Source organism: Hakea prostrata, chromosome 9 (assembly GCF_041222555.1).
Source record: "Hakea prostrata isolate BN-2017 chromosome 9, UWA_Hpros_2, whole genome shotgun sequence".
Classification (NCBI taxonomy): Eukaryota; Viridiplantae; Streptophyta; class Magnoliopsida; order Proteales; family Proteaceae; genus Hakea; species Hakea prostrata.
The window spans coordinates 15,882,749-15,895,169 of NC_142608.1; the positions used below are offsets into that span (position 1 = coordinate 15,882,749).

At 35.5% G+C, this 12,421-nt stretch overlaps 1 protein-coding gene across 1 annotated transcript; it reads left to right on the top strand.

Moving 5' to 3' along the window:
* Positions 1–646: 646 nt before the first annotated feature.
* On the top strand, positions 647–7,117 carry LOC149004835 (uncharacterized). Its single transcript, XM_089169405.1, has 2 exons — positions 647–1,101; positions 6,036–7,117. The coding sequence occupies exons 1-2, from the start codon at positions 863–865 to the stop codon at positions 6,133–6,135; spliced, it is 339 nt and encodes a 112-aa protein (XP_089025531.1). The 5' UTR covers positions 647–862; the 3' UTR covers positions 6,136–7,117.
* Positions 7,118–12,421: the final 5,304 nt, after the last annotated feature.

A 12,421-nucleotide genomic window follows, 5' to 3' on the forward strand; every position in this document is an offset into this window, starting at 1 on the left:
TATTTTGGAAAATGTTAGATTGGTTTGAGAACCTATCGAGAAAAGGTTTTTGTGTTTCTTGCTTCGAGAAATAAAAAAATAAAAAAAAAATTCCAAAAATCGGTTGATAAAATTGTTTTATTTCGGTTGATTTTGGAAACATAAATTTAAATTTACAATTTTTTTTTAATACTGGAAATATAATGCCGTCCGTAAGCGTCAAACTTAATACTTCTCCACTGAGAAGTATGGATCTTTACCACTCCACCAACCCTGCATTGGCAGCAAACAAAAAAGTGTTTCTGCTTTCGAAAGTATTACAAAACTATTTTAGTGTTATTTTAAAAAAAAATAATTGATGAATTATCAAATAAGTCCATAATTTACCAATTTGAATGTTTAAAGGTCTTTTCCCCCTTATTTTTCTTTTGTAGCACTAAAATAGAACCAAAGCCATTCATGCCATCGCATGGTAGCCAGCAATTTATTTTTCTAATTGTTACTTTTTTATTCGGTAGATGTGAAAAAAAAAAAACTAGAAAAGAGAAAAATCTATCCGTTGCATGAAAGGCGGCGCTTTTTTAACTTAAAACTACATTTATCGTTACCCAAGGTTCTTCTCTTTTTACTTCCAACTACATTTGGCGTATTATTTTTCTTAATGGTCCACCGTTCCCTTTCCCCGTTCATATAGATCCTGCAAGCAACGTGATGCATCGAAACGGCTTCTGCTCATGACGGCAGAGTTCCTATTCATTACATTACCTTGAAATTCAAAAGATTTAAGCCCTAACTGCCCAAACAGCCTTTCTCCTTTCCTTTCTCTTTGTTTTGAATACAAGGTAGCACCGATCACCTTTTAGATCTAATTCTGGAAACAGAAATGGACAAGTTACAGAGCCAGAAAGAAGAAATATCATCTGGGCAAGCAGTTCTACTCGGGGCTTTGGCTCCTGGTGTTAATGTTCAAACGTGGGCTGTGCTCAAAATCACGTTTCTTACGCTTGCTGTTTGCCTTGCTGCCATGTTAGGTTTAGCTTTCTCATCCACTGATTTCACCATGATTTTTCATGTTCTTTTTCTCGTGCTTCTGGCGGGGGTGCTTTTCTTTCTCCTTAGCGGGTACTTATTTCTCTCCTCAATTGTAATTTATTTACATTATGTAAATTTTCATAAATATTTATTTGATGTTGACTTTGAGTTTCTGGATCATGCGGTTATATAGTTATTCTGAATATTGTGTTGCTGCTGCTTGAATAACTGTTGAAAGTTAGTTGGTGCTTCTGTTTATGGGCAGGGTCTTGCCGTCTGCCTATGATTGCTGTTTTGAGATTCCAGAAAATGTTAGGTATTTTGATTGATATATCAAAACGCTCCATTCCCTGATGCAAAATTTTACCCTTTCGATACTAGTTTGGCCCCTACCACCCATATATTAGATCAAACCTCAGTAGGCAACGATCCAATGTAATGTTCTCAGTATATTTAAGCCATGAATACATGCTATGAGCTTGCTAAGGTTACCAGGCTGGAAACTTGGATATTTATGTACCGCAGAGTTTTATTGCAATAAAACATGGTGTTGTTGTAGATTTCTATTGCAATAAAATTTAAAGAGAAACCAACAACTCGAGGGGGACCCTAACATTTTTTAGTTTCATAGCCCTTGCTTCCCTTTCATGTCTTTGTTTTCTCTTCCCATTGTCATTCAGGTGCCAGCTCTTGAGTTTCTTATGTATTCAGAATTTTATAGATGTTGGTGCTCTTAATCCTAGATATTGGGTAACAGATTGGAGCTCTTAATCCTAGAGAATAGCTGGAATAGAAAACTGTAAGGTTCAGCTCAATAAAACTGCAGAATTCATCTGCAAGGATGTAGTATGAACACGATGATTGAACAGAATTTTTTCTCAAGGCCCTTAGTTATGTGAACAAGTATACGAATAATGCAGGTTTCATAAATGTTCGTATCTGTTAAACTGAAAAATTCAGAGTTACATAAGGGAAGAGTTCAGGAGACTTGCAGATTAGGGATTTCCTTCTTATGATAGATTTTGACCACTGACCCAGATACCAGGGAATTGTTCGTTGTCTTTTATGGTGCTTGCAAACTGATACCTATATTTGTGATGGCTGTAAGTGGTGTTCTGTGGTTCCTCTTGGAGTACGGTAGTGATGGTATCTGCCCTTAAGCTCTAAGGGTTTGATAATAGGAGAACAAAGGGTGATAAGTAGGAGAATGAAGGGTATTACATGCGAGCCATGAAAGTTCCTATTTAAGAAAGTTTTTGGATGATGGTTATGTTGTCTCTTATTTTGGTGCATTTGTTTGTGGTTTTTTCTATAGCTCAAACTCAGATCCTTACTCACCGTCTTGAAGTGCATGGAGTACTTCATATATGTGGAAAGTCATACATTTTTAATTGGATAAAGATATAAAGATCCATGTATTAATTATCCAAGAGCGGAAAGTGTTGTCAGAGTTGTTGTTTGTCTCAGCATCAGATATTAACAAAATGGGAAGGTAGGAGAATACCTAAAATTAGTCAAGGCATACTCTTTAAATTTCAGACCATAGGAGCAACTAGTGAGGTCATCTTCATAATTCATTTTGTTGTGGTTCAGCAAAAGGTGTTGATGTAGCCTCAACTGGATTGATGGCCAATCACTAGGATCTGTATAAGAACCAACTTAAGATTTTGGACTTTAGTGTAAACCTGAAAATTGGTTAGGGGTTTTGGGGTGAAAACTGGTTATCCCAAAACCGGCTCCTGGAAGGCCTGTTTGATTGATAGCTTTAGAAGTGTGTCGGGAATGATAAAGGAAGATGGTGTATCAAGTTTCAAGTGATTCTGATGGGCAGAAGTAGGTTTTAAGGTTTTGATTATAGGGGCTTTAGGAACTGTTTTGCTTTCAATTTACAAGAATGCAGTGGATAGGTTTAGCTGAAGTTGGAATCACAAGTGGGGTAGGACATATGGTCATGATGCTAGAAATGGGCTGCAATCAATGATTTTGTGTGTGTGCTTTTTTTTAATTTTTGTGTGGGGGGGGGGGTGTTATGAGGGACAGCTGTGGTTGGAAACTGGGTAAAAACTGATGGAAGTTATGAGATTTAGTCATTTAGGGAGTTGCAGGTTTGGAAATAAGATGGGCCAGTGGAGGTTCTTGAAGTCAAGTAAAGAAGAAGGGAAAAAAGGGAAAACAGATTGATGGGGATAGAAAAAGGCATGGGGATGATCAGATCTTCTTAACAAGAAGTAGACTTCCCAAGGCAGCAGCTGGTAGGGCTGATCTTCTCTGAAGACTGGTCGCAGTCAAAATCAGTAACTTTTTGGTTCCTGAAACCAAGCACTGGCACTCCTGGACTCTGAATCACCAGGGAAACACTACTTGGATCTCCACACCAAGCATAACACTCTTGCAGAGAAGGCGGCAGCAACCAAACAGAAGTTCATAAGCAATTTTTGAAACTCTGGACTCCATTCTATTCTTCACAGTGGGGTATATATAGGGCGCTATAGCCAAATAACAAAGTTCTAGTCATAATAGACTTGAAAAACTGACTTAAGAAGAATAATAATGCTCCCATGTGTGGAGGCTTTAGATAGGTCCTTTTTACTAATTTAATAGGACCCTAGAACTAAATGACTTTAATTATTGTACTAAAAGTCAGAATAAAGTGAACCAATTGGACCACAGTTCACTTAAAAACATAAAGTTGAGAACAAATGCAAGGTTATGGAATCTACCTTACAACTGCCACTGGTACTAGTATGACTGTTAATATAACTACTTGGGCAGCTTCTTGGACTTTCAGATGTAGGTCTTCTAATCTGCACCAGGTATATAATGTTTGTCTGGATTCCATCCAAAGTATGCCAGTGTGGGTTTTGTGTCCTTGCCTTGTGGCATGAGGCATCTGATGTCTACATTTTCATTGGATTCATAACTAGTCAACGTGAATGTTAACTAAGTAGTCTTCTAGTTCTGGTTGCTCACACTAATCCCAGATTATGAACGTGGGTGATGTAGACAAGCACTGCAAACAACACAGTCTTAGGCTTAAGAAGAACCGGGCATATGGTTCGGCAACTGGATGGGGCAGGACCAAACCCATGGCCTGAGTTTCCTGGATATAGGTTGGTGGGTTTTTTTTGGTAGTATTGCTAGTTTACTACTAGCTACTACCTATCTTAGTTACTAATTTGGTTTTTAGTAGTCATAGTTGGTTTCTACTTTCTAATAAGTTGTTTGTATTTGCTTCTTACTTGATGTTTAATGATCCACTGCTACTTACGTCGACATTCTTTGTCAACTTTGGTTTGACTAGTTTCCTTTTGGAGGAAGTGGACCTTCTATATAAAATATGTTGTAAGGTCTACCATGTGATTTGAATGTGTGGCTTTTGTATCTTAATTGCTGCAAGAAACAGCTGAGATGCTATGGTCATACCCTTTCTGTCTTCCCCTTTTTCCTATTGCATTTTTATGCAATCTTATCTTTATTTGAAGCTGTCTGAGACCTTCCTGAAGTAGTGGTAATTCCCTGCTGTTCCATAGAGTTGGAATACTGTTCGCATTGAACTAAAGTCAAGTGAAAACAACTACTTCCTTCCATATCATTTTTTTACCCGTTTATGATGTTCTGTTGTGGCAGTTTTTGTCTCTCCTATATCTATCATCCTGTCCATCAGTGGTTCTTGTTTACATGATTTTGATGCTTAATCGAACTCATCTGGTACTACCACTGCCATTGAGAATTATAAGTTGAACTGGGGTTACCATGCTTGTAGATGTTATCATTTTGGGTTATTTCTTTAAATTGCATTGACACATCTTGTAAGATATCATGAGTAAACATTAATTCGCATCTCTACCCATTTCTGTTTTTTCTTTTTGTCCTTTTGAAATTCACATTTCATTCGCTATAGAACTGAGCTGGGCACAATGTCCATGATATTTACAGTTAAAGCATATGAAATGGTAATCTTGAAGGAATGGAGTCCCCAAAGTAAGTCCAATGCTATGGGGCTTGTATTGGTTTCTTTTAGGAAGTCACTAGTTAACGTGATGTGCAACGAGATCGCTTCATATTATCATTGATAAAAATTGCATTTGTAAATGAAAAGTTGTTGAAAGCTTCAATGACAATAAACATTTGAAAAGTGTCAACATAGCCAAACAATTACTAAAAGTAATACTCTTGAACGGTTATTATTAATCTGGTATTCACAGTTTGAACCACAAATATAAGATGAAATTGTAGATTATTGTGTGTGCTCAATTAAAACAAAATGCCAGCTGTAGTATTTCCAAGTGTATAGACAACAAGGCTTGCAAAATCTGACCTCAAGTATGAATAACCAGTGGCTCGGTACTCGTTTCCGTGCCCAGCAATTTGAAACCTGATCCAACAAATGTATATTGAAAATCTTTTGTTTTGTTTATTTATTTGTTATTATTATTATTATTATTATTATTCCTTTTCATTTCATCTCTTGGAGACCACCAAAGCATTTTTTTGGGTCATGTAGACATATGTCCACCTAAATATGCGTGTTTTGCAGAATACGAATAAGCCTTTATGTTTGGAACTAGGAATTAAAAAAATGTACTTTTTGTAGACTTGATCTTTGATCGGATATATATATATATGTATATATATATATTCTATTAGTGAAAGTTGATGCATTACTTCTGCTAAATCTATTATGGAACTATCCTAATTACTGTCATAAGAGTTCTGGTGAGTGTATCAGATGAAGAGTGGGAGATCTATTTTCACCATCTTGTGTTTATCCCAAGAGAATCTTTGTTTCTGCTGTAGTTGAGATGTGTTATTAAGCTGTTGAAATTGATTGTGCATGGTCTTTCCTTGTGCCTATAAATTTCATGACGTGATGATGCTTCTTGAGATGTTGACATACTTGCAGTTCCATGGTCAGTTTCTTCAGTAATGGGACGAGTTGGGGGTGTATATCTATTAATGAAGCCTTCATATTTTTTCATTTTTGGAGCTCTCGTGCACATCTTTGATGAGTGTGTCCTTTGCAGTTTTCTTGCAGAGACAGGTTTTGTGACAATTGAACAACAAATTCAGGAGATGGGTATGATGCCAAAAGATCAAAATGAACAAAACAAGAAGAGAAGCTGATGCTGATGTGCTGCAGTAGCATAGATAGCATTTAAAACTAGAAGCATCAACAAGTAGACCAGAAAAGGCCTTGAGGGACCATTTTATTCCATTTTACATCATTTTGGGTTAAAAGGCACAGTGCCCATTAGTACTGCCAAAACAAAGAAAGAGGTTGAGCAGTAGTAATGCTCAAAAAACAACCAACAATAACAATTATTTCTACATTGTTGAAGAAATCTTCAGAAAACTTGCTGCTTCGTTCATCCTGCCTTCTCTCCCTTCTCCTTTGGTTTCCCCTTCTTGGGTTTTATGAAGCAGAAGCACGAGCAGCATGGCAACTGGACCAAGAACTTCATCGCCTCTGTTTTGGTTATGCTGAATGTTCAGAAACCAAGCATGTATAAAGAAGCTTAGCCTTGGTTTTCCTTCTTTCTTCACAATTTTATCACTTACCCATTGTATTATGTTCTTGTCACTTTCAGAAAAGAAGATGCCTAATCTCTCCAACTCTCTGAGGTAAGGATGGTTGGCTTTTTCTTTTGTGGGTCATCTTTGTCAATATTTGGGAAAAGTCGTTTCCTCTTCGTTTAGTTTTCCAATAACTTTTGTGGGTTTGCAAGGAAAGCAATTGGGTGAGAGATGTAAATTCCAGTCTCGATTGGTTTTTATTTTATTTTATTATGATTAGTTTTAATCTCAATCTTTCCTTTCATCCGATCAATCTAGATCAGTGGAGAAAACTATCACGAACCAGTAACTTTCTATCTAGATTGTCCTCTTGAAGGGTCCGATAATAGAGATTTTTTAAAACTCCTGGTTGAGATACTGAGAACTGGATACTAGAATGTTGAAGAAATTATAACAACTGAGTTGAAAAATACTGATTCTTTTTTGGTGTTTGATCATTGGCATATTGGAAAATTCCTGGATGACTAACTATTCTGGTAAATATTCTTCTTTTCTCCTGGTAGTAGATTAATTTTAGCTAAAGGGAAGAGGAAAGCTTGTATTCTCTGAAAAAAATTCCTATGCTTATTTTTCTTTTCTTCTCTCTCTGGCTTTTTTTTTTTTTTTTTTTGGGTTAACTACACTTCATTTCACCCTAGAAACTTCATGCAAACACAAGAAAATCACACTAAAAATCCAGTTACAAGAGAGTATCCAGGGATCGGAAATGGACCGGCTTGTGACGGAAAAGGCCCTCCGGGCTAGGGAGCTAGTAAAAGTTTTCTCATTCCTAAGGGTATAGAAAAAATTACAAGTAAGTAAAGCCTATCTCCAAATCCTTTATTATGTTCCCCTAGTAGACATGAGATTTCACTTGGCCAATTCACATTTCTTGCTGGTGGAGTTGCTTTCTGCTTTTGTCTTTTGAGTTGAAAGGAGTTGTCTTGTTATCATTCTGCTTTTATATTTGTTTTGCTTATAATACCAAACAGTTGGCGTGGAGGCTACATAAGCTTTTAGGGGAATAGAAAGTGTTTGGTGGTCATTCATGTATATAGCTTTAGAAAGGTGGAATTTTCTTGGGCATTTAGGGTGGTTGTGTTTGGCGTGGCTGCTAAAAAACAATCTTTCTAGATTTTAAGAATCTTTCTATATTAGAATGAAAATTTTACTGGGACAAAGTTTTGGGAAAAAAGGGATACATGCCTAGTGTGGTGAGTGCCTTTGTGGTTCTTTAAGCTTAGACAGGGCCACACTAAATGACCATCATTATTGAGGGTTTTTTTTTTTTTTACTTTCAAGAAGGGCGTAATGGTCTTTTGGAAGGCTTTGCGTTTAGGTTTAGGGTTATATAAACTTATAGGAACCCTGCTCACAATCCTTCCCCCTTTTTTAATCTAATGGAGGTTTTAGATGGCACAAGTTCATATCTGAGATCTTGGCATACGAAAATCTCGAATTAGAAAATGGGATAAGATTTTTGTACAGGAAAATACATGTAGGTTACCACAGGTTCAACCATTGAGTGGACATGATCATATGTAATAAATGGTAATTTCCACCTAATAATATGTAACACCAAAGGAAAATGGGGTCTCTCGATCTCCAACACTTCACTTAGTCCCTCGTGTCCTTACTTTCAAAAAAAGAAGAAAAAAAAAGGTGCCCCATGCCAAAATTTAATGGTTGTTTTGTCTAGGGTGACAACTCTCTCAATTGTCATTCACTGTGTCTCTTCCTTTCGTGGTTGCTTCCCTCGCATACTTCCTACTTTTTTGTTTTTGGTAAAGCACAATGTCATTTATTTAGGGAGAAACCCTTGTTACAACCTACACCTAATAGATATGGGTGAAAGTGAGAGATGCAAATTGAAGCCTGAGTTCTTGAATGTCGGATATGATTGGGAATATATTCCATGGTACTTCATATAGATCTTGATGCAAGATGTGAACTAGTGCCTGATTGTCGGTTTCCACTTCAAACTCCTGTAAATGAAAATCACTGGCCCACAACAAGGCTTGACGCATTCCCAGAGCTTCAATAATGAGAATGTCTTGAGAATCGGTCCCTCTTCCAAAGCAAAAGAGTTTATTGTCCCCATGATCCCGCACAATGCCTCCAAATCCTACAGCTCTTCGATCTTTAAACAAGGAACCATCCACGTTTAATTTGATACATGGAGGTATAGGTGATACCCATTTGATGCGGATTGGTTCGTTTTTTGGCAGCTTAACTTGATGTGATCCCTTCTCTTCATTTCTTCATTTCTTCATTTCTTCATTTCATAAGGTACCTTCAAGATTTCCAATTTCCCAATAAAATAAAAAAAAGGTAAAAGATTGATAATGAAAAAATTGAAAATCAACTAGGTTATTTCAAAGTAGCATTCTTATGGTTCAGTGAACAGGTCATTTCTTTTTTTACTTTCTATGAAGTATAAACATAGATAATTAATAAAACCACAAAGATCTTTGTATTCATCACCGAACCATGAAAATTCGTGTCCATTGTGTGATTATTGATTACATTTTTCTTTCTTTGTGAAAACTTTTCTTCAAAGAACTCATTGATATTGATGCTTTAAGGTTATAGTCCAGTGGTGGACATTGAAGAAACCCAGCTGTTTTAGGTTGACGACAAGAAAACCTCTAAAGCTTCAAATCATTATTATATATACGTTAAGAACTGGTATGGATTATGCTTGATTGCTAACAAATACTTGGAAATTAAGTTATCTATTTCCCCTTCCTGTCATATGACATGAACAGACTTGAATAATCTCCTGATTTTGACTTTCAAACACATTTTGGATTAAAAAAATTGCATCGGTTGAACCCATTTGGTTTGATTAAGACACTAGAGCTGTAAATTGGTATGGATTTGTTGAAATTTTCCAGTCAGAAATGAGCAATAGACTAGAAAATATGACTTCTACTTTATTAATCATTAAATTGTTGTTTAGCTATTTGGTTTTGAGAATATTGGCTGGAATTATGAGGGAGATGAATCACAAAACTAGAGATATCTCAGCATAATGGAAATCTAGGTTTTCCTCATTGGAGAGGGTGAGGGTGTCAGTTTTTTTTTTTTTCCTTTTCTTTTAATCAAGTTGGTTAGGACAGTTTATACACACTTGACTGATCTTCATAAAAAAACTTATATATTAAGGAGAGACCCTAAAAAGTTTTGAACTTTTGACATCTTATGTATCATCAGTCTTTGATAAGTTAGTTGTATATGTTAATTGTAGGGTTGGACATAAAAGGGGTAAAAAAGGTCTTTTCCAAAAGAAAAGATGAAAGAGTTTTGCATGCTGGGCTGATTATTATTTTGCCATCGCAAGGATGACTTCTTGTGTGGCCCGTGCAAAGGGCAGAGCTACCTGGGTGCAAGCCCCCCCCTTTTTTAAATTTCTCATGGTTCTCTTTCTATGTGTGAAATATCTGTACGTGACCCTCCCAATGTTTGAAATTTCAGTAAATTTCATCAAAATTTCAGCGAAATATGGCTAGATTTCGACCCCCCATTTCAAGGGGTATTTTAGGTCGTTTTGGGCCCAAATTTGGTATATAGGCTAATTTGATGTCAATATTTGATAAAATTTGAATTATTTTCTATAAACTCTTCTATGCAAATTCTCTTTCCTAGCCATATTTAACATGTTCTCTTTTTAGGCTTAAATCATTGGGACATAATTGGAAAGATCACTCATTGACTTGAAGATTTTATTACAGATGCCCTTCATAATTTGAATTGTTTCCATAATTTCTTTCATGTACATACTCTTCCTTGACCACATTTAACACGTTGCCTTTTGAGGCCTAAATCACTAGGATATAATTAATAATATTGCTCGTTGATCTTGAAGATTTTGCTACAAAATGTCTTCCTAATTTGAAGGGTAAATATCACTTACCTCCCCTCTTAGATAGACAAATAGCACTTACACCCCCTTTTAGTTGGATAATATCACTTACCTCCCCTCTTACCTAGCAAATATATCAAACACCTCCCCTCTGTTAACTTTCTCGGTTAAATATAACTTTTATAGTTAAATATTTTTCTAAAACCCCAAACTACCTTTGCTAAAAATATTTCCTTTTTATTTTAAACCCTATATTACTTAATCACCATAATAGTTAAAACCAAAATTATCTTTAATTATTAAAAGCCCAACATACCTTTTTTTTTCTTTTTCTTTTAATTTATCAAACAATTTAGAAAAACACGTACTACTATCAAGTAAAATTAAAAATTCAATTAAAAAAAAGGTATGTTGATAAAATTAAACACGTACTACTATCAAGTAAAATAAAAAATGCAATTAAAAAAAAAAAGGGTATGTTAGATAAAATTAAACACGTACTACTATTTTGGGTTTTTTCAATGGTTTGATAAATTTTGTTTTTTCTTTCAAAAAAAGGTTATGTTGGGCTTTTAATAATTAAAAATAATTTAGTTTTTTGGTTTTTAATAATTATTTTAATTGAGGGTAATTTAGTAGTTTAACTGTTAGGGTGATTTAAGTAATATAGGGTTTAAAATTAAAAAATATTTTTAGTCAAGGGTAGTTTAGGGTTTTAGAAAAATATTTAACGGTAAAAGTTAAATTTAACCGAGAAACTTAACAGAGGGGAGGTGTTAGATATATTTGCTATGAAAGAGGGGAGGTAAGTGATATCATCCAACTAAGAGGGGTGTAAGTGCTATTTGTCTAGCTAAGAGGGGAGGTAAATGATATTTACCTTAATTTGAATTATTTCTTGAAATTATTCTATGTAGATTCTCCCCCCTAACACATTTGGCACATTGCCTTTTAAGGCTTGAATCATTGGGACAAAATTGGTAAGATTGTCCATTGACCTTGAAGATTCCACTATAGAATCGTGAGAAAAATCACCTAAAAATCTCGAGAAATTGGGAAAATATCGCAAAATTGAGATATCGGCGATATATAGGTCGATTCGGTGATTTCGAATGAGATATCGCCGATATTTTGGTGATTTTGAATGAGATATTGCTGATATTTTAGCAATTTTTTGCTTATCTCGGTTTCTCTTGGGAAACAATTTCGGTGTCACCTAATCAGCCAAAATTCGACGACATGTTTTACTTTGCCTCCACCCTAATTTTTTGAAATTTTTTCTCTGGTCCTCTTTTCATGTTGAAATATAAGTACTTGACTCCTACAATTGGAGAAAATGGTTTTTAACTATAAAGACAATGGTTGAAAAGTCAATGTGTTTTGTGTGAAACATCAATGCTTGTCCCCTCCCCTAATGTTAAATCCTAGCTTTGCCCCTGGGCCTATGTATTTGCCACTTGTTCCTTTTTTAGATCCAATACTTGTCTTGGTTTTTTCTCAGCTATTGGATCTAAAAGTGGAGCGGTGAAACCTCAAGGGGTTGCTCAGTTGGTAAGACATTAAGACCAACGCTGCATAACTATTAGGTCAAGTATTCAAATCCCCTTGGGCCAGCGACAAAGTCCCACTTTATATTTAAATTATCTGGAAAAAAATTATCCTTGAGGATGTAGTCAAAGTGTGCATAAATTGGCCTAAACGAACCTCAGTTCTAGAAAAAAGTGGATGAGCGACGATACACATGCGCGGCGGATTATCATATGTGGCTGCAAACAAATATTAGACTCTGGCAGCATTTATTAGCACTTCTTTTTAATTTTCTAACTTAGGTATTTCATGTTTCCTTTAAGATGGGCAAATTCTGTTCAAATCAACTTAGACGAAATATCCATAAAAAAAAAAGTGAATAAAAATCAACACATAATTAAGTTGTTAAAGTAACCATCATGGACCACTAATCCCCTCTTTTATTTGTTAATTAGGTGCACTATG